At 37.9% G+C, this 27,105-nt stretch overlaps 1 protein-coding gene across 1 annotated transcript in view; it reads left to right on the top strand.

The window, feature by feature from the left end:
* Positions 1-27,105, top strand: part of eys (eyes shut homolog) — a 265,468-nt gene that overhangs the window by 54,848 nt on the left and 183,515 nt on the right. The window contains exons 13-19 of the mRNA XM_074676533.1: positions 5,609-5,731; positions 13,945-14,058; positions 16,484-16,606; positions 18,621-18,734; positions 19,530-19,763; positions 22,792-22,914; positions 23,018-23,131. Coding sequence (XP_074532634.1) covers positions 5,609-5,731; positions 13,945-14,058; positions 16,484-16,606; positions 18,621-18,734; positions 19,530-19,763; positions 22,792-22,914; positions 23,018-23,131 — 945 coding nt within the window. The remainder of the gene's footprint in view (positions 1-5,608; positions 5,732-13,944; positions 14,059-16,483; positions 16,607-18,620; positions 18,735-19,529; positions 19,764-22,791; positions 22,915-23,017; positions 23,132-27,105) is intronic.

The following is a 27,105-nucleotide window of genomic DNA, read 5'->3' as shown; positions in this document are numbered from 1 at the left end:
CCTTTGGTGTCGGTGGTTTAAAAATAACCTACATTATGTTACATGAGGTGCAAAACGGTGTGGACATCAGAAGCTGTGATGAAAAGGGTTGTTGGAGATGTGTGATTACTCATTGCTCATCTTTATTATCAATCACATGGCTGAATAAAATCAATTCATTTTTTTGTTGGTTGGTCATAACCCTGTAATCATAGAAAATAAGTCTGAAAGCAAGAACAACATGAGAAACAACCCAGTCACACACACGCCATATCAGATCAGTGGGTGGGGAAGAAGTTTGGCACATTTATAAACCCTGATCTCACTGCTTCCTGTTGATAACCTGGCAAAATCATTACTTTCAAGTAGCATCAGTAGAATGGTCTTTAACTGAGGGTGTTGCAATAAACAGGATGCTGAGAAAAGAGTCATTGACAAAATACAAAAAACAGATACAAAGTGATAAAATAAACCTATAATATTAAAGAAGAGCTTAATTCTCTTCTGGTACCCCCTTGATTACCCTGTATCCCTCTTTTTCATAGATGGTATGAGGAGTTTATTCAGCAGTGTGAAGTAGGTGTAATATATTCAGGTTTACAAATGTCCTCCACAGAGGACAAATTTGAACTGCTGGTAGTCTGGAGGATATCTCTGGTGTTTTAGAGCAGTGGTTTTCAAAGTGGAGGCTGCCAGGAGGCACTAGGGGGGGCCTCAGAAAATTGGAGGGAAGGGAAAAAATAGAATCTAATTCATTTATTTTTTTAACAACAATTTGTCCTCAACATGTAACATGTAAAGTGCTGCAATCGTTGGATTCTCAAGTTTCCGATTGTACCTAACTGCATCTGATGTGACAGCTGCAACTTTGGCTTGATGATGTCATGATCTGTGTTGACCTGGTGGTTTGTGCCTATTTTTTAAGCTATCTAAAACCTGAATTCAACTATGGGGCTCTTCCCCTGTCTAACTACTGACTACATGTAAGAAAGGAGTATCCCATCTTGGCTGACAGAGCCTCCTTGTTGGAACAACCTACTTATGTGAGTCTGGCTTTTGTTTGTTAATAATTTCCTGTTCTAAATGAATGAAATAATTACTGAAAAGTAAACCGAAGTCAGAAAAAACGTTCTCAAAGTTGACACTTCTTTACGTATTTTTAAGCATAGTCTGTTGGTTTCCAAAGGGGTCACTGGCCAGAAGCAAATGCTGTTTGGGGGGCCTTGGCGTAGTACATTTTGGGAACCCCTGTTTCAGAGAACACTCATTTCAGCCTCTGTCTCAGACCCTTTGTTTTAGCTGCTGTCCCTTTAAAGCTTCCCACAAACCCCATTTCATCTCTTTGGCCAGCCCTCTAGCTGGCCAATTAACACACCTTAGTGTTTGAGGCCCATCCCCCAAATGTGCTGTGGAGGGGTTAGGCGATCCTTATGTGATTACCTCATCATTTCAGCAAGTCTAGTGAAGATCTTGTGAAGGGAGCGTTTTTTTTTTTTTTTTTTAAATCAGATTAAGGGATTTCTCCTTCATCTGAACAAGTAGAAGTGTTAAAATCTGCAGGTTTAGAATGAAAATTTAGCATTGTTACATTATTTCCATGTTTAGAATATAAGAAAACATTATACTAGGCCTAAGACTTACATGAACAACAACATCAAGTTAAACATTATTTTGACCCATACGCGGGCTGATAAAAACAGCATAGTGTTTAAAGGGCTGTACACTGCTTTTTCTGTAGCTGCATGGATATATCTTAGTCAATAAATGTATCTTTAAATCAGTAGTGATCACTTGTTTGTATTTTAGTTTGTAGCTGAGTTATAAGTGAGGAATAATGTTCAGTGAAGGGTTGATTATGCAAAAGACACAATCCCCTTCGAGGTCCGGGATCATGTCCATCTTGTTTTAATTTGCATAACCACCCACTCATCTGCATTACATCATTTTAAACAATATAATCACAATATTATGATAGAGGATCTGTAAATACACAACTTTATAAAGCCCAAAACTTGAAGTTTTATTAATCTTAAGGATTTTATTCCTCAAGAAGTGACATGAAAATAAGAAAAACAACAGCATGGGCTTTGTGTTTTTCTTTTTTTTCAGATACAAAAGGAGCAAGTCTTTGACCGCTGCCTGTAAAACTGAGAATTTAGGGCAAGTAACAGGTGTACAGAGTTTAGATCACTTTCAGATTTTGAAGGAATATTTTGTTAATTTTTCCCTCTTCCCTTTTCAAATCATCCTTGACTAAAATAGTTTGAAGGATTCATTTAGAAAAGGCAAAATACGCTCTGGCAGGCTCAATCCTGATTACAAAAGGGATATAATGTATTACAAAAGCAGTGTGTTGTGAAATAGATTTTTTAACTTTATGTTTTTGGTAGTACCTTTATACTTGAGCTGTTTGAATTGGATGTCCTGGAACATAACCTCAGCCTTTGGTTGTCATTGTGCATCTTAGCCTGCATCTGTGCCACTGCCTCAGCGAAGTATCTCTCTTTTTACTGCACAGTAAATCATCACAAATGCAGGTGAAGTCATTAAAACATTTAGTGCCTGGAAACATGTGCAGCACCTGTTACATGGTGTGTTTTCATGACATTATGGGGGCCGTAAATGCATCTCCGTAGATAATCTGCCCTTATTACTTTGCTGCATTTTGTTCAAATTAGATTGGGGAAAAAACCAGAACACCAATGTATCAGTAAAACTCGCATTACGGTTCTGATTCCATTGACAGATTTATAGACAGATGTATTTGATTACTTTATGTTTTCAGAAATTCACTTAGATGAATGGTTTGTCAGCTCTGTTCGCTTCTCCCTGGAAAAAAAAAAAAAAAAGCCAAGGATTAGAAAGGCTGTCAGCAGTTTTAGCCCTGAGTTCAGCTCAGCCCTGTTATTTTCTGTAAGCTACTGGGGTATCGATACTCCACTGTTTTCCATTGGGTTAAACTCCCAAAATCATTGTTACAAGATAGAAAAAAAGCATTCTCCGAAGTTTCTTCAGACGTTGTTAAACATCTCTGTAATGTGATGCTTCAGTAAGAGTAAGCAGAGATGATTTTGCATCTGGGTTTGCATCATGGGATTAAGTTTGTGCATGACCATTTTGCTTCTATTTTTTAATTTGAAAACAAACTTTAATCCAATCAAATCCAATGCAGTTGGCAGTAAAGCAGATTTGTTCATTTGTTTATCCTGAGTTTAAAAGTAATTCAGACCAAAAGGAATTAAGGATTGCTTTTAAAGGGACAGTTTGAAGAAATGGGAACATTTGGGGATGTCTAGCAGTCAGATTCAAGAGTGAAATATTTCTTTGCTCACTGCCCCTGTTGGTGAAGAAGAAGAAGAAGCTCCTGTGGTGCATGATCACACCTGTATGATCGTTATGCTTCAAACTGTGCAATTTTGTTTCTGGTTTCCAATTTTGCTCCTGTGGAAAGATGGCTGCTTCCCCATAAATGGACCTGCTCCTTATACAAACATGACAGACTGATTTTCAGTTAAGAGAAGCTCAATGAGTATCGTACTCAAGTGACTATTAATTCATTTCAATACACAATTTATTAATAAAGATAAAAAATAACTGCCAGGAAGTACCATTTGAATCCATTGTGTGGTTTAAGTGCCATTAACAGAATTAAATTTTACTGTATGACTTACAGTCTGCATTTTGATCAAATGTCATTGCGAGTGCAGAACTCTTTCACATAGTTTGACAGTTTGTTAGCAGCAAAGAACAAAATACTAAGGATATGTTGGTGTGATTTGGTGTGATGATGTAATCAAGTGGCAGTCTCCAGCCGTGAGAAGTAAAGCCCACTAGAAGTACAAAAAACTGCAGTTCTTTGAGATTCCACTTGAAGCTGGCTGCAGAAACACCAGAAACCACAAAGTCAATTTTACAGCTAAAAAAATATTTTCAGCCTGGTTAATAATGATAATAATAATGATAAAAAAACATGTTTTTAATGATCCATGGAAAATGCAATCTTCTCACCACTGTGGCAGACCAATAGTGTACCGCATTTGAGAACCACTGGTCTAGCAAAGTTGTAACAGATTCAGGAGGAATGATTCAAACACAGTTGAGACTATAAGCAGCATGGTAAAAATCTGATTTCTGGACTCAGTTTTTCCTGTATTTCTTTAAAAATTGAGTTTTCCAGGACAAACATGGTGCTTCACAATAGCTGAAATAGTTTTGTGCTCAAGTCTAAACTGTGATAGCTCATTCCATGACCCATCACCTGTCCTTACATTCAATCACTTTATAATCTGTGCAGTATTTAACCTGCTTTTGACACCTAAATCCAGAAAGAAGACCAGAAATACAACCCTCCAGCAGAGGTAATGAGCTTTACAAGCTTAATCCAGGTTTCATAATCATACAAAACTGGTAATCCTGTTTTATTTATTCAATGTAATTTTGTGATTTTGATCCCAGGAACATGATTTTCAGCTCAGTGAAGCAAGCAGAGAGCTGTTGATAAGAGATGATTGAACATGCTGATGAACAGCAGTAATCCAGACTGAGGAGTGCTAGTTATTAACCATGGCTGTTATCACTGACCACTGAACATGGCTGTATGTGGAGCTGACTGATGCATTTAACGATTCCTGGAGGCATGTTATGAGTAAAAATTTTGAGGTGTTTTTAAATCCCTGCCTTCCTCTCTGCAGCGCTCGTAGCTGTCAGAGAGAAAAGGAAGTCCCATTTGGAGAGTGTGACACTGTAAATGTGACATTCCTTCATGCAACATTAACCTCCGAGTGAATCGCACGCACAATTGGTTATTAAACACTTCTGAAACACTCTGTTGGAGGCGATAGCCGTCCATTAACTAGTCGAGGCAATACATAACATGATGAGAAAAGGGTAGTTGGAAGGTCATCAAATATCTAGATAGATGTGTTGATGTTAAGTGCAGCACTGGTTTCAGGCTGCGGTGCAAATATATACAGGTCTTGATGAAGGGGATTTGCATTCAGAAGTGATGCTAGAAATATTTCACCTGCTTTAGGGAAAGCGAGATTTGGTCTGCAGCACGCAGATGTGCAGAGATTTAGGTGGCAGAGGATGAAAGTACATTCTTCCCTGGTGTTGACAGCTTTTTTAAAAACAATGGATTTATTAACTTTTTTCTGTAAGTAAAATATACTTCATCTGGGTTTGTGATGCCCAGTTTTTTCCAACCATTACTGACTGCCTGATGTGTGATGTCACTGAAAAACACCATAATCCATTGCAGGATTCTCCCTTCAGGTCATTTATTTGTTTAAACAGTAATGACATTGGCCTCACCATCAGTCTGAGCTTTATTTACAACAATGGATATTGACACGGGTATCTATCAGTGACAAGCAGACGTGCATTTGGTGTGCCAGATAAATGTGATATAGATCAGTGAGGTAGGGTGGGTCTCTGTCAATGATTCACTCAATTAGCATACTGCATAGCAGGTAGATTGCAAAGGGGGTAATCAATACTTCCATTAATCTGTTAACGAAAGGTGTCTTTACCTCATAAAACATACAGCCTCGTATATATGTGTCATGTAACGTGTGATACTGATCTTCTGTTTGTTCAGGTTTTCTCTCTCTGGATTGTTTCATTGCAGGGTTCAAGGGGAAAGATTGCTCCGTGGACATTGACCTCTGCTCCTTTGGGCTGTGCAGTGAACATACATTAATCTGCGTTGAGACCAAAGATGGACAGAATGTGTCCTGTACATGTGAAAGAGGTGAGTACAACATGAGTAGGCAATCCTTTAGTTTGGGTTAAATAAAGTAGTAAGATCCACTCCACTAGGTGTTCAACCTGAAAATGGCAACAATAAAAGCATCTACGTGGTCTGATTACTTTGGCATTAAAGAACCAATTTGGAAAATTAAATCTGTACCAAACCCTTCAGTTCAACATCCAAGTTTTATTGTCACTGAGAACAAATTAAAGTGACTCTAGGCTGTAGCCAGTATGAGCAACAACATGAAGTGGTCTGATGCGAAGAGGGTATTCATTTTAAGGAAAAAGGACTACAAGTTTCAACAACGGATTTACCAGACCATGGATGTAGCCGTCTGATTTGAAAAGTAAACCTAGCAGTAGAATGTCTGTCTCATTCAGAAAGTTGGGGGTTTGATCACAGCTCTTTCAGTTGCATGCCAAAGTGTCCTCAAACAAGACACTGTAGTTAGAAAGACTTGAAAAGCACCATAAGAGCACAAGTCCATCCATTTACCCTTTACCAATGCTAAAGTGTCTTAAAACCTTTCTCTCCTGCTGTTGGTTGGCATCGTTCCTCCCCCACTGATCTGGCCATAAATGACTTAATGAGATAGTGACATGGACAGTTCCATTTCACATTTAAATGAACATTAAAGTTAATGTCAGTCAGGATAAACTGAACCTGTGTGGAAATACTTATGCTCACGTTTCTGTCCTCACCCAGCTCTGCATCTTCTCAAAGCTTTAACACTACAGTTAAATTATTTTGTAAATCACAAACCATCTGACAAATCTTTAGGGCAGGGGTGCCAGACTTGAATTACCTGAGGGTCTCTGAGTATCCAATCTGGTCACAAGGGGGCCACTTCAGGTGCTGCACAAAAAAATGAAAAAAAAACAAAAAAAAAAACCTTCAGCTATTGGAACAACTGTCTTTCTCAGCAAGAATTACTTTACAATCATATTTGGCTTTTCTTGCCAAATTCTTGCTGCCAGACACCTGAGAGTGCTTCTTCTCAAACAGCTGAGCCACATTTGCACTGAGAGAGGTGGCAGTTTGAAACCCTCAGTATGGCTTGAAGATGGACATCACTAAGTCTGAGCTTGTTCTTTGATTTGCCTCCTTTCTTATATCTTGATGCGTTGCCAGCTGTTTCTTTAGCTGTGCAGCTCATTGTGTCTGCTCATCTCCCTGGTAATGTGCATACCGCTCCACTGCTCTCCCACTTCTCCTGACACTCTGTGCATATATCAACTTTTCGTTTGGCTTTTAAAAGAGACATTTTACTTAACGTTTTGAAGCATTAGCAGCGTGACATTTTTTTTCCTTTTGGGTTCATGCTGTGATTATGCTGCATTCAGGTGCATTCAGGGTCAAACGGAAATCAGATATTTCTTCCCCAGTCCCAACAGTGGACCTGGCCATGAATGCAGCAGGATTGCTTTTACCATAGATTGATATCAAGTGGCAAGCCATGTCTGGCCTGTTAGAGCCTGAATTGTCACAATGACCTGAAATGTAATACCTTTTGGGCTTGGCACCATTACAATTTGGGTCAGTTATTATAATTTTTGTTTTATTACCTCTGCCAAGAAAGTTGTGTTTTTGGGAGAATGTGTCTGTCTGTCTGTCTGTCTGTCTGTCTGTCTGTCTGTCTGTCTGTCTGTCTGTCTGTCTGTCTGTCTGTCTGTTTGTCCGTGAACAATATAACTCAAAAACAAACAAACAGAGCTTGATGAAATTTTCAGAAAATGTTCAAAATGAGATGAGGAAGAAGTGATTACATTTTGGAAGTGATATGGATCACCGTGTGGATCCAGGACTTTTTTAAGGGATTCTCTATCATTGTGAGATGGGGCCATTTTCACCATTTGTGTATAACTCCATGATAAATGGTCAGATTGCTTTGCAAAGCAATACTAGACAAGGTCACAACAACTTCTGATGGATGTAAAAGTACGATCCAGATCCTGGCATTATTCTGGATACTAAGATCTGGAATATGAAATATGTACTGATTCATCATAATTTTCAACACTGCCAGGTAACGAATTATTGTACAAACCTGCAACTAACACCAAATTGTAGCAGACAGTCTGCTGAAGGGGAGTATAACATTAAAGTAGGACCAAAGTGTTGCGTGACAATCACAATATGCTTGGCTGAGGTCTGTGCTCTCTGAGTGTTTTTCTAGTTATAATTTTTTTACTTACCATTCGGTTACAAATCGGACTCTAACATGGCCAAAGGGCCTTGAGTTTGAATTCTCTGCTTTAGGGCATGAAGAGCTGTCCCTAAAACCTTCAAACCATTACAGCCTCTTAGTCTTAGTCAGGACGGAGACATAGCAAGTCACATTTATAGATACAAACACAAACACATTACAGATCAATTCATGGCCAAGCTCCAGCTTTTCAGAGAGCTGCTAAAGCCCTGAAACTCCTGCAGGACTCTCAGGTCCTTTGATCAGGGATCAGTGGTTGCCCCTTGGACTAAAGGAGAGTTTTCATTTTGCCTCTGAACGTTGGTGAATAAACTGTACTTACTGCCTTTTTCTCCTGTAACCAGAATACAGCCACTGCTGGAAAATAATAAGTTGACTGCAGTACACTGTAATGACTCAAAAACAGTGTATCTGAAAGTCTGTTTAGCATAATGTAATTTACATCCCAGGCCTCATCAGTATGAGCCCATTCTTTCCATTTTTGTGGGTGTGACCTGAATCAGTTAAATGAAAATTTGTACAATTTAAAAAAAAGGTTGCAGCATCATCTCTCTGGGTTAAAATTAAGATGCCTGTGTTTCCACAAGTACATCAGCCATTAATGATATTCAGATTCCTATTCATGCACAAGTTTTCTTGCTTCACTACTAAAAAATCAAATAAAATAACAAACATCTCTACACCTTCTAACTTACTGAGTCAATAGATATTCTAGGACAATCACATGAATCTAAAATCTTTCAACACTGAACGCCCTCTAACCACAAGCCCTTAGATAGAGTTTGTTTCATGCATAATCTCATGCTTTTGCACATTCATGCTGATTAACTTGACAGTTCCTGCAAAAACACCATTTTGTTTGCGTGTCAGTCACGTCCCCCTGATTCCCCTCCATGAGGATGACAGCGTTATCACAGCAGCAGTTGCCAGCAGTGACAGGGATAACACAGCTGTAAGTAGAAAAGGCTTGACCTGCTAGATACTGTGAGCCTTGCCAGGGGTAAGCAGGCTTCAGAGTTGTGCAGAGTAGAGAGAGGGATATATGTGCAGTAAGTGACAGAGTGCCAGAGGTGTAGTGCCGTGTGTACATGCACAGGAAGTGGTGCAGCTTATTCCCAGACACGGTTACGGTACTTGAAATAAAAACATTTTGCCTGCCAAGCCAATCATCATTCAGTCGACATGACTCCTCACCAGCTCTGCTATCTCTTTTCAAATGAATGGCTATCACACAGAAGTTCATGTAACCCAATCAATAACCGTAACTCCATTACTCCTGTTGCACTTATGCTCGGCGGATGTCAAGGTGAAGGATTGTGAGTGATTTCTTATGTAAATGAAAGCAACCTACGGCGAGCTGCTCTCCCAGATCACTTCTCAAGGGCGAACTGTGAGATGCTGTCTTGTGTTGGAGCTTCAGGTCGGCAGCCTTGGCATGCACATTATCGAATGCTTGCCAACCTAATATGTTGCAAAACTTGTTACCCACATTCTCCTTTGCTCGGCTGTGTATCCCTGCCTGTCTTACTGACCTGGTATCAAGTACTCACACTGAATTGTTTCAGAGAGCTGAAAGTATGACATGAACTCAGTACAGTGGGTTGTGCATGTGAGATTTTGCATATTTGATGCATGCAAGAAATTTGCAATAGTTGGATGTGCAGAACCCTTTGGCAGCATATTGAGTTGATCTTTTTTGATTTACAGTAATTGAACTATGTAATTTATGCAACCATATAAGTAGTATTTTTGAATACAGTTTTGCATTTAAAATGTCCTTATCATCTTCTTTATAAATTCTTTTTTGTGGCTGTTTGTGGAACGCTCTGTTGCCATGTTTAGAATAATGCCATACAGATAATGTATTCTGTAATTATTTTTTACTTTAATTATTATTGCTATCTTGCCAAGGAAAAATAAGTCTTTGATAACCACAAATGTCTAAAATACCTTTAAGGAACAATGACTTTTATAGAAGGGAAGGGATTAAATCGATTTACACATGTTCTTCAAACTCTTTTAAGGATATGCAAACCAAATTACCAAGTTTTTTATATCCATATTTTGTGCTATGCTTTCTGTTTAGTTAATATATTTTTGTATGACCATTTTGCTTTTTATCATACAAATAAGAAATGCACTTTACCCAAATCCAACGAAGTTGGCAATAAACAAGATATGATGATTCTAGCTCTTGTTTTAAAGCAGGGATCTCAAGCTTGTGCCATGGAGGGCCAAGAGGCTGCAGGTTTTCTTTCCAACCAAAAACCGCACCAGCTGATTTCACTGATCAGTCCCTGCTCTCTGCTTGAAGGTGAGGTAATCACTAAAATCAGCTGGTGGAGTTTTTGGTTGGAAAGAAAATCTGCAGCCTCTTGGCCCTCCATGGCACGAGTTTGAGATCCCTGTTTTAAAGGGATGGGGACAGAGACCCATTAAAGATTTTTTTTCTAAGGTACAGTGTTTCACATTAGGAATATTTGGTGATATCTTGCAGTCACATTCTTAATTGCTGTGAATGCAGTAATGCATTCACAGCATATGTTCTTCTGTGTCAAAAAAATTTCTTCTTCTTCTTCTTCTTCTTCTTCTTCTTCTTCTTCTTCTTCCGCCCGCTTTTTTGGACCGCTAAAACTTCTACAAACCTCAACCGATTTTCACCGTTCAAACTTCAAAACATGTGTTTCAGTGGGGACAAGGGGGCTATGACTCTTCAGAAACTTTTCACAAATACTTTCCGAGATATTCAACAATTTAAGAAATTTCGGTCCCATAGAGATGAATGCGGAATTTTCAAAATTTTCTCCCTTCAGGACATTTTTTCAGCCTGCTTCAAACCCTCCTCATTCAGTCATACATTCAGCTACAAACTCCATTCAAACTTCAAAATATTCAGCTATCTTTTGGCTTCATTCAGTGGCTTTCAAATGCTTCCTAGCATTCATAGTTTCTTCACAATGACCCTTCAAAGGTCATGATGCATTTCAGCTCTTCAAGCCGTTTAACATTGGTGTGTATTGGACGGAATGTTTCAGCTTAGACTGGGAGATTCAAATGACGGAGCAGGGAGAGAGGGAAATGAAACCTGGAAACCTCCTGGGTAAATTGCTCTCTTGGCCACATTTTTTGAGCTATCAACACATATAAGCCCTCAAAATGTAAGTAGTCTTGTCCTGCCTCTGACAAAGTGGTTTTTAAAGCAAAAGGATGGAGCACTTTTTCACAAAATGGCCAACTGTCGGGCAAAGTCAGCTCCGGCACCCATGTACTCCAATGTTAATTTCTGAGGGGGTTTCTCACAGATCAGTCAAATTTCCCTCATCTATCTATCGCTGTCATGGGCCTATTTCTGCATCTTTAGACATGAAATTTACACGGACAGCTTCCTCAGGGTCTCAGGATTCCTACGGTGTGATCATTTTTCTTATTGGCCCTTTGGTTTTGTCACAGTTGTAGGCAGTTTGACACCCTGATTTCAGTGGAAATGTGTTGGGAATCAACAGACTCCACCAGCTCTCTGATGGCAGTTGGTAAACAATGATCACCATGGCAACATCTGGCTTCAGATGGGCCTCAGCCTACAGGCTTACATGATTAAAAACTCACACACAGGACACACAGAATTTCATTTTAACAGCATTTCAGAGATGAGACTTGCATTTTCCCTCAGTCAGGTCATTTCTTCCATAAATGTTCTTTAAAATTTAATTCATTGTTTCAAATTTTGAAAAGATGCAGCCATTTCAACTTTAAATTCATTTATCCATTTAACTTATTCATCCACTAATTTCCTTTAATCCAAGAGTTCATGTGAGGTTAATTTAGCATTCTGCATTAGCAGTTGAGTGCCAGCTTTTCATGAATTATTTCAACCATTTCAAACATAACTTCAGTAATTCATGTTCAGCATTCTGTATTAGCAGTTGAGCACAAGCTTTTCAAGACTTAATTTAAATATTTTTAGACATAACTTCAGTCATTCTTGTTCAGTATTCTGCTTTAGCAGTTCAGCACAAGCTTTTTACGACTTCATTCAAATGATTTCAGACAACTTTAGTCATTCTTGTTCAGAATTCTGCTTAAGTAGTTCAGCGCAAGCATTTTAAGACTTCATTCAGCCATTTTCAGACAAACCTTCAGTCGTTCATGTTCAGCATTCTGCATTAGCAGTCTAGCGCAAGCTTTTAAAGACTTCATTCAACCATTTTCAGACATATCTTCGGTCATTCAGATTCAGCTTTTGTTGCATTAGCAGTTCAGCGCAAGCTGCTTAAGCATTCTGCATTCACAGCGCAATTTCTTCAGAAATTGCTTTTCTAGTTGTAACACGCTCTTGCTTGACATTCCAGTGAAGCAAAAGTGGCTTTTGAGAAGAAGAACCTTTAAGTTTTACCCTCCATTTGTCAAATTTAACCACTTTTTTTTTCCTTTTCTTTCAAGGGTGCCTTCCACTGAATACAAAAGTCTGTCTGTAACTACTTCTTCCAACATGGTGGGGCAAGCTTGTACTGCAAAAACTGAAATATAAGCATGGTTTAAATTGTCTCATTAGGATTAACATGAGCAACATTCAACCATCAAGTCCAGATAAAATGTCTAAATTAAAGTAGTAAAATGAAAAAGTGATGTCTGAAAAGTGCAACAGAAATCTACAAATAAGTCTCTTTAAATCATAATTTATATCTCAAGAAATTTGACAAGAAGTTTCTTTTTTTCTCTCAGGCGTCATTTTTGTCTTTTAATATCTTGAAATAAGACATTTGGCAGGTGAATATGGTTCATATTAAGTATAACAAAGATATTTTTTACTCAAAATAAGTCATAGATATTTGCTCAGGAGTCAGTTTTTGCAGTGGGTGGCCTCTGCAGATGGAGACCCGCCTCTTATATAATGATGACAGACTCGATCTGAAACTATATGAGCATTACTCTGGTAATTATACTCTAATTCACAGTTACTTATAAGTATATTTTATATTTACGAAGTCTGGTTCAAATCCTGTTAATTCGTACACGCTGAACCTTGAAGAAAGTTTTCCTAAACAGTAGATTTTGCAAGCACAGAACTGTGTTTTTAAAACCCTGACAAAAATATTTTACTGCAGGAACTGTTACAGGAACAGATTTCACTTTGTAGTTAAATTTTCTGAGTCTCTAAGGGACCTGTTGAAACCAAAGCTACTCTGAGAATAAGACAGCTTTTCACACTGCACCTGTGCTTCTTGTTTTGTTGTTTTTTTCTCCTTTTGGTGAAATGATAATGAGTTTTTCTGGAAGGACGCTGGTGATGCTAGCTCAATTATTGTTATTTTTTTTATTTTGCTCAACTGTGTGTAGCATCTCAGGGTCCCAACGAGCTGTTTAGTCCTTGGCTGACAATATGCACTATTCACATTTACACCACACACACACACACTCTCTCTCTTTCTCTCTCTCTCTCTCTCTCTCTCTCTCTCTCTCTCTCTCTCTCTCTCTCACATACACACACACACACACACACACACACACACACACACACACACACACACACACACACACACACACACACACACTGGCCTTTGTAGCAGCAGCAGCAGCAGCACAATAGCACAATCATTTGCCTTCAACACTGACATGTTTCCCCTCTTTATTGGCCTCTTGCGTGCGCGTGTGTGTGTGTGTGTAGTGTAAGAACTTTATTACATGTGCACTGATGCGTGTTATTTGTTTCACGTGGTTCCCTTTGTGTATGGATTGACTTTGATCTTAAAAATCACTGGATTGGGCTTGTTTAATGTAATAAATCAGGAGGGCAATGACTGGCTCTTATTAAACATGATTAAATGATCCAGTGAGCTGAGTCTGCATGTGCCCAGTGAGCGCTTTGAATCAATACAAGCTTTGAAAAGCAGCTTTTGTTTGTGAAAACAAAGTCATGCTGATCCTAATTGGCCAAGGAATGAAACTGAGCAAAAGGATTCCAATAACAGAGTGTTTTTTTTCCTCTTTTTTACATATGCTGCAGGGTTTACAGGGCCCTTCTGTGAAGTCAATCTAAATGAGTGTGAGTCAAAGCCATGCCAAAACGGTGGCACTTGTGTGGATGGGATTGACCTGTATCAGTGCTTCTGCTCTGAGGGTAAGTTGAAATGCAATTAGAGCTCCAAACAGTCCAGATGATACGATTATGTGGCTCATTCAGAACCTCTGTTGGTTGCTTAGTGTACAGCAAAACCAACTACAGCCCTGGAGTTATGAGTGAAATTAAAAGACCTGCAGAAACACACGGCAATAATTCTCTCTCCATCTGATTGTCTCAGCCTCTTTGTTATTTCAAGAGATTGAGTTATTCTCACTGAAAGAGTGAAGACACTTTCTTCAAGGATTACATCAAGATTTTATTTTGGAATTAGCTTTAAAGAGAGGGTCTTATGCTTTCTCATATTTTATACATGGATATAAAATAACAATGTTGGATGTTCAGACTTAACGTATTCAAACAGCTGCATATTCATATGTTGTAGAAACCCCTGAATCTCTCTGTAAACTGATTCTTCAAAAAATTCTTCACGAGATCTTCATGAGACTTACTAAAATGATGAGGTCATCAAATAAGGATCAGCTAACTGCTTAATTACAGGTAGGAAGGGGTGGGCCTCAAACTACAAAGTCTGCCTATAGATCCTTCCCCAACAGGCCCCCAGAGGGCTGGCCAATGAGAGGGAAGGGTTTATAGAGCAGAGAGCTTTGAAGAGACAGCAGTTAAAACAAAGTGTTTCAGAAAGAGGCTTAAACAAGAGTTCACCATTTAAATATACTATGAGCTACCATATCAGCAGTATGAAGACTGGAAAAAGCTCTCAAATATGACTTTCATTAAGTCATTTTTGAGGGAAACAAGGAGATTAATGCCTCTCTACAAACCAAGAAGTCACCATATTTAGGCAGGATACATGTTTACTGTTTTGTCACTGTGCTAGCTGGGTTTTTTACTTCTCACAGAACCATTTTTTATTCAATAACACAATTTTATGCTGAAGGAAACTTAGAACGTGCAGTTGGGGTTGTGAAATGATCAGGAAAATGTTGAAAATAGTCTGATTTGTATAAAAGCAGAGCATCAAGGGCGGAAAACTTGTAATGTAGCTGAAGCAGTGGTTTAACACTATGATGCCAGTTTCTGCATGCACATCAGCAGGAAAAAAAGATAAATAATTTCAATAACATGTATGCTCACTTGTGATGAATTTTACAGAATACTTCTTGCTGTGTCTTCAAATTAGCTCACACTGACTTGACACAAAAGTCTTACCAAGTCTGTGGCAGGAGAATACCTGGTATAGTTGGGTTGAGGGTTTTGGTTATTTGCTGTAATACATAATATTCTGGGAAATTTTTTGGAGTTTTCTCTTTGTAGAGATACCTAGCCAAGTGCATATTTAAAATATCGATGCAGCAAGACCTGAACCCAAATAGGGATCAGAACCTCCCTGAAAACCTCAAAATGTACAAGCATTCAGAATTGTTTGTTTAACTAGAAGAGGGTCGTTGTTGTATCCATTTATTGTCTGTACAGCCGTTTGCTCTGGAAGGTTGAGAGTTGACAGGATTTTGTTCCTGCTAAACATAACTGGTGATTTTGCTGATTGACTCACCTTGAGCCACAGATTAGGTTCTAATCAGTGAACTCATTGTTGCAGCTTTCCCCTAGATGAAAAAACATACAGACTGGGGAGGTGTTTGCACAAATGTTGATTGCCACCTTGATTCTCGATGATTTTCAGTACATGTGTTCCCATGTTCTCACAATACCTGACAGGGTCATGTACACCTTACAAACTTCCTCTCACATAAATTCCTTCCATCAGAAATGGTCACCAGTGTCAGTAGAATGAGCAGGAATAAATATCAGCCATTTTTACATCATTTCTTGGTCCAGTTGACATCTTACCTGAGAGACATACCTCTGATTGAACCTTGAGTGTGGGTGAAGGCTGTTATACATTTTTAATGAAGTCAGGATAATTGTCAAATTTTATGACATGGGGAGAGGTGGAAATTGGTTCCATGGTCAGTTTGAGAAATGATGAGAATTTGACCTGCACCGATGGTGCTGATAGCCAGGCATTAGTCATGGGCCTCCTGTAGCTGCAGTGTGTGACAGTGCTAATGATAGTCATTTTGTAGCGTGACCATGCAGTGGAATATATTTATAGGGGAGTAAAATGTCAGAAATTGGTGGTGCTCACTTTTACCTCATGACTTTAACCTTTTATTTTTAAAACATTAAACGTGCTGATGTAACTCACCATGCAAAAATCTTAATGAGGTCGACACAGAGTATAATTTATTTCCTGAAAAACACAGGCTGTGTTTCAGTCTGTCTGAGTGTTATGCTCTGGTAGATTTGGGATGAGCTTGCAGTGAGAAGTTGTGTAAAATTTCATGACAGCTACAAATCGCTTTTGGCTGATATTTGATTCTAATTAGTATCTTTTCACATCAGGTGTTTACTGACATCCACACGCTCTCTGATGACATTCCTCTTCCTGTCCTTAAACCAGGCTTTGGGGGTTTGAACTGTGAAATCAACAATGATGAATGTGTCCATGGATACTGCGCCAATAACTCCACTTGTATTGACCTGGTTGCAGACTATGAGTGCATCTGTCCTCCAGGCTTTTCTGGTGAGTTATCCGTGTCATCATTTTCATAGTTCAGGTTTTAATGAGTGGTTCGCATTGATGACTCCTCTACAGTGATAAGAGACAAAGAAGTGCTGGTGTTAAACGCATGAGAGCATTTATCTGTTTCAGTTTCACTGGGTTTGATTGAATATAAAGATATCTTTGTGTCCACCCCGTAGTCACTGAACTTAAACAGTGAAGATCCATAAAATCACATTTTCTTCCATCCATTTTTGGTCATAAATGTGTTTTTCTTCATGTGTCACATATCATGGGAATGTTAAAGCCCTGCTAGGTGGGAAAAAAGTAGGGATATTAGCCCTCATTAAAGTTCAAAGTACTATTAATCAAAATTATCAGATACTTAGAAAAATAATGACAAAAATGGTCAATTGTGAGATGCCTAGTTGAAATTAAGAATAAAAAATGAATTATGGAATTAAAAAAATCAAAATTAGACAATAAACAGTCAAAATAATACAATAAAAAGTTAAATATGGGAAATTCAGTTGGAACTATTTGGTAAAAATTCAAAATAATGCAACATTATGTCAAAATATGAAAAAAAGTCACAGTTATAAAATCAGAGTATCAAAATTGTGAGAAAAAAAAATAAACACAATACAATTAAGGTAAAAAATATGAAAAATTTAAATATGAAAAAACTAGGGCTACAAGATGAAGATGCAAAATAATGTAGTAGTATGTCAAAATCATTATAAACCGGGCTTAATTAAGACAGTCATAATAATCATAACAGTCATAATACTAACAAAAACAAAATCCTGGGACACTTAGTAAAAATACTGACTGACTTCATCAAAATATGAGAGTAACAGTGGAAGTTATGAGATACTGAATTGCACTTTTGATGTATAAAGTCAAAATTATAAGACACTAAGTGATGGTATAAACGGCTAAATAATGAGGCACTAACTGGTAAATGTGGGATACAAAAGAAAAAGTTATGAGATTAACTGTCAGTTTTGAGAAAGTTGGTTGAAACTGTGTGAATTTAAATTAAGATATGAGAAAAAAAGTTAAATTCATCAGATAGTGGAAATGTGAGATTTAAAAGTCATTCTAAAATTCATTGTTATGAGATAATGGACATAGGTTTGAGATAGAAAGTGGAAATTGTGTGATACTTTGTCAAAATTACATGAGAAAAAGTAAAACTTTACTAATTTATGCATGGAATGAATTTTATTAATATATGTTCCTTTACCTTCTTTTTGTCAGAGGGATCCATTAAAAACTTTTCTACAGATTCAATATGTTTACAGGTTAACTGGTGGAGGACTGAGAATTTTTTTGATATTTTCGATCAACATTTGTCATGTTTGTGAAGAATAACCTGCTCTAAACTGCAGATTTAATAAAATATTAATGTGGGTTCATTGACATTACCTGCTGGTTTCTGAAGACATGTTTTGAAGCCAAACCATAGCGGTCACCATATTAGGAAAGCTGTCTCAACTGAACTCTCAGTGAACCTGAGGCAGACCAAGAGGTGGATTTGGCATAGTTTGGCAAACAGCTCCTGCAAAACTTTGCAAGACTCTGGAACCTAATATGTCTTTTGCAGCACTGCATTTCCTTCTTTTTTCAGCTTTCAGGCTTCCTGCTTGATGTGGAAACAAGTTTTTGATCTTCTGTATGTCCAGGGTTTGTGAAAAAAAAGTTAGTGAATTAACTGGATTTATATAGAAAGGGTTTAATCACTCCACCTACTCAAAAAACTTTTACGCCACTGGTCATTTCTCCACCGTTCATACCACACTGATCCACTGATGGCAGCTGCTGTGATAACAGACCATTATCCATGGTTTATTCAAAAGATAAGAATTCTAAGTATTCAGGGTTGAATCTTTTCGATTTCAAAGTTCAAGGGGTTAATTATTGCCTGCCAGGCTTTGCAGATGCGCTCTTTTTGACATAGATTTTTTTTATCACGTGTCTTTTTCTGTCACAGTCCATTCAGACATTTTATTTATTTGTTTCTACCTTGCAGGTAAAAACTGCTCTACAGCTGTCTCTGCGTGTGAGTCAGATGTCGAGTTGTGTAAAAATGGAGGAACCTGTGTTCACGACTTAACTGGTGGAACTCACTGCGTTTGTCTCCCAGGTATAATCTGATACACACATGCACATGTAAACATTTATGGTTTATTAACAAATCTATAAGTATAGTTTCCTTGGCAACAGCAGAGGATGCTTCTCAAGTGCTGGGTTCCAGAATGTTGTTTTAGTGACTGAAACAAAGCTTTTTAACACTAAAGTAAAGGTTGTCAAAGACACCAATCCGTGATAAATAAAACATATTTTTATGCTGTCAATCTTGTAAAACAACCATAAAGCAATCAGGGAGAGAATAAGAAGCCTGAAAATGCATTTAATATCCCCTCTTTAATCATTTCTATGTTAATTCAAGGCAGAAACATATTCATAAAGTGATGTTTTCAGCAGAATGAAATTAATAATTCTAAATTCTTTAATGACTGGTATCCTCAAAATGTGTCATGGTCTGCCCTTGGCTTACTCTTAGCTTTAAATGCATGTTTAAATGTATTAGTGTTGTTGAATACTGTGTTATCACCAAAACAGCCTTCTTCTCTAAATGAATACTGTGAAAAAAAAACTCATGTACACATCAACAAATTAGTTAAAAGTGATGAAAAAGCTGCACAACCTTGTTTTCTCCTCAAATACAGGGCTCTGTTATTGAAAAAAATCTCTTTGGCTTCAGTGCTCAAGGCTCTCGCTCAGTGAAATATGTAAATCAGTAAAAGAAAAAACAGTGGCAATGACAGCATTACGTGAAATCCTAATCCATGATGTGTGCCAGACGTGGGAAGAGCGGAGGATCCCGTACAGTCCAGAAACAGCACATCAATCACCCCTTTGATCCCACCTCTTACAGGATACCGTGGCGATGACTGCTCTTCATCTGTGAACCTCTGTGTGTCAAATCCCTGCGACCCCGAGGGGACCCTCCTCTGTGAAGAGCTGGCACACGCTTCCAGATGTGTGTGTCAACACGGCTACACAGGGCCACACTGCAAAACACCCATAAACCACTGTGTTGATGGCCTGTGTCAACACGGTTCATCGTGTGTGGATCTATCAAGAGGCTTCAAGTGCGATTGTTTACCAGGTAGGTCCAGCAGGGGCTTTCTCTGAATGGATGGGAACTCCTGGAATGAATCATGCACGAAACAGAAACCCCCCCCAGGTTGGATGCTTTTACTGGTTCAGCATCCTTCTCTGTGGGAGTCTAATCTCTGTGGCCCTAAGCAGCAACATGCAAGAGCCTTATGAAATGTGCAAGTGAGAGCTGACTTCATTAGCTCATGAGCTAACTTCAAAGCAGAGGACACTGTGATCCTTTTTGGCAGGTTTGGATCAAGATTCATGGATTTGTTTTGTATTGGAAGAATTAGTTCCTAATAACACATAGGTACCCCAATATGTTGAGGTGAAAATTAGGTTGTGTTTTCCAGGAGTATTTTAGCGGGTTTTGTCTGTCTGCAGAAAATTCAGCCGATTTCTTCAACAGACTTCTAGAGACATCTTGGATGCTGTTTCTAAACACCAACTCCATTCTCCATTCTCAGTTTGAAAGTTTCAGTTGAAAGCCACTTATCCCTGAGAAAGTAGTCTAGAGTTTTCTGTGTATACTGTTTGATAAGAACATCAGGATATTAATTGGGACTCGGCAAATAAAAGGCTAAACAAAGCGGGAGGCCTAGCCCTGCTCTTTTTGTTAAATGTCATTCAATAGTTTTTTGTCATAATTTGATGCTTTATAGATATTTTCTGCTCTCTTTAGCTCTGAATTTGGTCCATTACAAAAAGAAACTGTCTGCTGAAGTCATCTGTAAGGGACAGCTGTATTTGTACACCCCTCCATCTGAGTTGCACGTAAAATCCCAATCCATGAAATAAAGATAATTTTTTTTTATTTTTTTGTCATTACTGAAAATGGCAAAACATAATAACAAACACTCAATAAAAAGAATCATTTCCTTTCTATGATAGAGGATTAGAGCCAGTAAAATGTTCTAGGTAGATCACACCTTCTTCAGTATTCAGACTTTTTATTCAACAATTTCAAAGGCCCTGTGATGACTTTATAAGTGATCTTGTAGTAGTCTCATTTTTATATTTATATGCCTGTTCCTAATCCACAATTTAAATGAGACTTTTCGTTCATTTATTTCTAAATGCTATTTCTCAGTATCTGTGATGGAGTCAAATGTATTAATTGCACATAGACCAAAAGACCCTTCGATGACACTTCAACAGGCAATAAATAGCAGTGAGAAGTAAGACCTGTCCTTTTCTCTGCTGAAAAGGATTTATTGGACTTATTTTCTTGAAATGGTGGACAGTAGAACTGGACTGTGAAAAAGAAAAAGGAGGTCAGAGCAGAAGAAAAAGAGTGATAGAGCACGGGCTAAAACAAGGATTGAACCATTCCAGCTCATGCAGCAGTTATTCTGCAGTGGGTAGTGAGTATGGCCAAATACAGCCGGTTACTAAACTACGGTATAGAGTTTACAATACCTGGTTGTTGTCACGTTCCAAACAATAGTGCTAAGTAGCTACAATTAAACACATAACCTTTTTTGCTTTGCATCCTAGAAAAACTGTCTGGAATAAAGAAAAGTAGTGCTTTCCAAAACAAATGTACATCTTGATAAGAATGGAACCCCAAAAGATCCATAATTCAATAAATAAAAACAACATTTTGAAATAAGTACCATTTTGATAAATATCAGAAAAATGTGTGATGTGGCCATTAAGTTGTAAAATATGGCACTTTTATTATGAATTATGTTTTCATTATTCTCCAATATTGAATTATTTTAATTAAATATTTGATAATGTGATTTTAACAATTTCTGACATTTTAAAATATAGACTTTTTATTTATTCTCCAAGCTTTTATATAAAAATGTTTTTTAAAAGTCATTTTTATTTCATGATATTGTTGTTCAGCATCATGACTTGGTCTGTCAATCAAAGCACATAGGAGCCAGTTAAGTGATTGGCTGATTCTTTTTACAGATATTGCAGCGGCACTTGTGGTATCAATTCAAGCATGGAGACTTATCACTAATGCTGAGAAGACTGGGAGGCTGAAAACAGGAGTGCATGACACGTTTGAAACAGAATGGCTGCAGGAGGGAAGTCGGTTTCAGAGTTGCTTCTCAAGCAGCTGAGAGTAAAGGTCTGCAGCTCGACCCCTCTCAAACTAATCAATCTTAAAGGATCATACAGAGGTCCCACTTCTAGCTTTGATTGACAGACTGAGTCATTCTGATGAAAAAAAAATGAAAGCTTGGAAAATGAATAAAAAGTAATTCTTTAAGAAAGGAAGTATGACATCTTTAAAATAATCAATTTGAAATATTTAATTACAATAACTCCATATCAAAGAATAATAAAACATATTTCATGATAATATTGCCTTATTTCACAATTTAATAGCCAAACTATATATTTGTCTGGTATTACTCAAAATGGTATTCATTTCATAATGTTGTTTTTATTTATTTAATTATGAATCTTTTGGGATTCACTAGATAGGAGTCATGTCTTTCCAACAGAGCATGATGGGGCTCTTGGGAAATGGTTTCTCAATTCCTGAAGAAAGATTGCAGTCACAATTACACAAAATTCAAAGTATAAAATTGGCATGACCAAAAAAACATATCCTGTGGTCAAAGTTAGAACTCTGAGAATAGGGATGGATGTTTTATTTACTTTTGTTTACTTTTTCTAGCCTCTAGTCTTTCCTGTACCTTCCTCACTAAAGGATCACAATCAATGCTTAATGTTTCTTCCTTTGTGGCTGCAGTCCTGATGTTACTGATGCATAACTGCCACTAAACATCTTAATAGTAAGAACAAAAAAGCAACAGCTTATCTGTGTGTTTATGTATGTACTTGATTTAGAAACACAGAGTAATTGTTCTTTGTTAAATTCACTTTTGCAGAAACAGAAGAAGAAAAGGCATGGTGAAAATCACGTTGTGGTTGTTTATAACAATTAATAAGCGCTAAGTGTTTGATCATTACCACAGATCTTTACTAGGCCATGCTATAAATCATGTAACAGGTATAACTTCGAAGATTTGTCCTCTGAGAGGAGAGAAAATGCTGTCGTCTCTCTGCAGGTTTAACAGGCCAGTTCTGTGAGATAAACATTGATGATTGTGAAGAAAAGCCGTGCGGTGTCCTGAGCATTTGTAAAGACGCCCTGAACGGCTACAATTGCTTCTGTGCACCTGGATTTATTGGTAAGTGAAGGCTATTTTGAAGTTCTGTTTTTGTGAGTTAAAGTGGCATTTTATTCACTGAAGCAATGTGTCAGTGTGCTGTGAGCCTTTTACGCTTTCTCAGGAAATAGCTGTGAGATTGAAGTGAATGAATGTCTCAGCCAGCCTTGTCGAAATGGCGGCTCCTGCATTGATGAGCTCAACTCATTCAGCTGCCGGTGTCCCCTTGGAATAACAGGTAAGACACACACCTCTCACCATGACTCTGTTTGTTTGCATGGCATGGCTCCACAGCTTTGTGATCAGACAAGACCAAACTGGACTTAACACAAGAAGAATAAAGGTTAGAAACACAAAGTACTGATTGTACTTTGAAGTGAGATTTACAGTAAGCTAGATGTGTAAAAGTAAAAAGAATCCCTTTGGGCAAGTTTCACATTGTGAGGTAAAGGTTTGGCTCTCCTGAATGGCTTTTTCAAAAATTGCTCACAGGAATCAAATGGGAAGGGTGTGAGATTAGCTCAACCTGTGATGTCAACAATTACTGAATATCCTTAGAAGAGCATCACAAACATTTCTCAAACAAAAAAAATATTGCGCTTATTTGCTTGAGAGATTTTCTTGTACTTTTTTCAACGATTTAAAGTCAGATATGGTGTCTACAAAAATAAATCTAACAATTTCATTGGAATAGCAAAACACTTGGTTAACTCAATTATGGCGACTGTTTGATTGCAACGGTGGAGGGAGCTGCTGGAGAGCTACCCAGTTGGTAAAAAATATGCTTGTAGAGAAGGAAGTGCAGTGTCAGTATCTAAAATGAAGCTGTGGGTTGTGCATCATACAACGAAGGTATGAGAGGGAGATTTTAAAGCCTGACAATAAGCACAAGACATCCTTTAAAATTTGAACACTTTTGAGTTGTAACTGAAGACTTAGTTATCGCATAGTTAATTTATCAAATATAAATTTAGACAGTTGCAGAAATAGGCCCCTCATCTTGTCCTCTTACTGCTGAGGAGGCCAGGTTATCCTGCTTATCGCAGCCAGAATAACCATTCCAATGCCTACATGTTGTGGGAAGCATTGTGTTTAACAGCCAGCCTTAGTTTATTCTGCTGCATTTCTTTGGAGGTAAGGTTTGGCTTGAGTAAGTGTCTAATATCTGAGAAAAATCCTGCATGGTAAACATGCCCGTAACATCTTCTGCTCTCATAATTGTGGAAGGTAGCTTTAGTTCAATGCCGAATAATAACAATTAAGATAATAATTATCATGACAATAACTGTTAATTTTTTTTTTACCAAGTGTTTTGACAGACAAAGCATGACAATGATTCTGAAGGACATTAAACAGGTAGAGAAGTCTAGAAGTTCTTACAATGCATGAACAAAATACAATTAAAAAGATTAGGAAGCAATATTAAGCAGAACTGTGATGTAATACTGCTGGATTTTCAAAATGAAAAAAAAAAAAAAAACACTGAGTGGGAGAACAGGTTAAAAGGATGGGACAAGAATCAATAAATAAATCACTCATGAAGTGGAATAAGTGGAATCCCAGAGGGAAATTTAACTTTCACATTGCTTTTCACACAATAAAAATAAATAAATAAATAGAATTTCTGGCTATTTTATGATAGGTCAGGCTTTTAACAAATCTAATCTTTGTCATTGTGTCTCCACACAAACAAAGTCAATAAATAGTTTGATGTCGGCATCATCACACTGAATTGATTCTCATAACAGAGGAATATTAAGTTGTGAAGTCCATAGTCAAAGCTCAAGTTAAATAAATATATTGTAAGATCTGAAGGTATACCACAATGTGTCATACTCTTTTACAATTTATGGCAACAAACAATGTTTGATGTTGTACCATCCAACCTTGATGCCTCCCTTCAGCGGAAGCCTTTTACAGGAGGAACATTAGAGAGCACAGGCACCATTGGAGCAAGGCTTTTTAGGGGGAAAAAAGAGAGGCTGTCTCTGCTCATGTGTTTCATCTGAGGCGCTTAATGGTGCAGGTACCTGAGAAAGAAGACATGTTTGATGCATTTGTAGAATCAAAGTATTCAGAAAATGATGAATACTTTCTTCTTACACATAGAAAAACAAACACTTTTCTATTTCAAGGTTTAATTTGAAACCATTTTATTGCTTTGAAGCTTTTTGATGCTCATCCCTTCAACAAGAGGTGCACTCAACTTCTAAAAAAACATGACAATTGTAAGTTTGATTATTTGTAAGTCTGGCCCCAGTTATTTCCACCACTTTGGAGTTATGAAAAGGACATTTATCATCAGTTTAATGACAGGGAAGGCCATGGTGTGATTTACATGATGGCATTACTCTGTAACAGTTTGTGTCATTTTAATTGACAGTAGTATTTGCTCCTATGGGGGATCACAAATACATTTGGCATCATCAAAATGTTTTTGATTACCTTTGAATTAAGTTTTGCTTTGATGGAGAAGTTTTTCCCAAAGTGTTTAAGAATGATGTTGACATAGACTCTCAACAGGCTCAGAGTTGTAATCTGGCACTTTTGGCAAATGACAGATGGATTAATCTACCCAGTGTTATTGCCTGCAACGCTAACTAGCAATGTGAGGAAAGATAGGGTCAAAAACAATGAACCTGCTGAGTGCAGCCCACTCAATGTAGAGTTCATATCCGGTAAAATGGATGCATTGGTACCAAGCATTGCCTCCTCCTTTTTGAAGTGGTTTGGTCCGTGTAATGTGAAGAGGTCAAGGAGTACAATTATGAGCTGAAATGAAGTCGGAAAGAGCCGAGCTGAAGAACATAGCATGAATTCTAAAGACTGAATAAATACAAGTGTGGCCAATCTACGTAGTGTTCATTTCAGTTTCCCCCTGCACAAGTAACTTTCCACTCTCCTGTTTAGTTATCATCAATCATTATCAAAAATGCAGTCCATAAGCTTAGCACAAGAAGCAAGAAAATGTGTGTTTGGTAGATAATTTCTTTGTGGTGAAAATGCCTCTTGGCAATAAATCTTATACTGATTTAAAGCATGTTTATTTCACCTTTAAATGGTACCACATTTGTAAGAAAGATGCATTTGTGGGATGAGCAGGAGAGCTAAGCATGAGGGTTGCGCCCATGAGAAATTTCTCTCTGCCAATGCAAAACAGCCTATTCTACCAGTGACTCTTGTTTTGAGCTTCTGGTTGTACCCCCAGGTGCTGCTGACAATCATAGGCCTTTTGGTCACCTGATCAAAAGTGAAATAAACATGCTTTCTCATGGTGTAAAATTTACTATCTATCAAAGTTAAAGGAGCTGTGAGGAGTTTGAAAGTGATCTTAAAAAAGATGACGAAGAAATTGCTGGTTACAGGTTATTTTAAAATTGCCACTTCTTTGCTTCCCAATTGGGTCGACCAGGACCGTATTGATCTACAGCACGTCTAGGTCTCTGACAACTCCACACTGGCTGACTAAGTTGAGTAGTGAGAAGAGATAAAACACAGAAATCTGTCAGACAGAAAAAGGACAGAAGAGCAGCAGAAAGCTGAACTGGAGAGTGATACAGCCCCGAGCTAAAGGCTAATTAGCCCTTAGCTCGGGCTGTATCACTCTATAATACAGGGGCTAAGCTATTTGTGATAATGTTCATTCCAAACCACATACAGTAGTAATTCTGCAGTGGTCTGTTCAAACTTGAGAGTCTGTCAATAAAATGAAGAGGGAGGTTATGTTAGCTGAGCTTGGTAGATGTTTGGCAGGACATAGCTAACCAGGATTTACCAGTGTCACACATTACAGACATATTTTGGAGCACCGGACTGCCAGCTGCGCTAAATAAAAACCACTGCTAAACTACTAACAAATGGACAGTGTCACGTTAGCCTACAGATATGTCTGGGCACCGGGCTAACATACAGCTGGCCGCTACAACATTTCCTTGATGTAAACCGTAGCGCTAAGTAATTGCTCTGATAAGTACCTTACCTCAGCACGTTGTATCCAGTAAAAAAGTTGTCTTGAACAAATAAAATTTGTCTCGATCTAATCTCCATTTGATCCCAAAACAAACGCACACCTCACTAAAAGTAATCTGCGACAGTGTGCGGAGACTCTGGGCCACAAGGTGGCGAGGTAGTGCAGTTAAAACAGACCCCCCTCATAGTGTCTTTAAATTTAAATCAAGCAAAAGTGTGGAATTTTATCTCTTTTTTTAGGGT

Source organism: Halichoeres trimaculatus, unplaced genomic scaffold, assembly GCF_033239565.1.
Source record: "Halichoeres trimaculatus isolate MK-OKI-2021-1 unplaced genomic scaffold, fHalTri1.1 fHalTri1_scaffold_8, whole genome shotgun sequence".
NCBI classification, from domain to species: Eukaryota; Metazoa; Chordata; class Actinopteri; order Labriformes; family Labridae; genus Halichoeres; species Halichoeres trimaculatus.
Note: the sequence above shows the minus strand (reverse complement) of the source record. Positions and strands in the feature narration are given on the sequence as shown.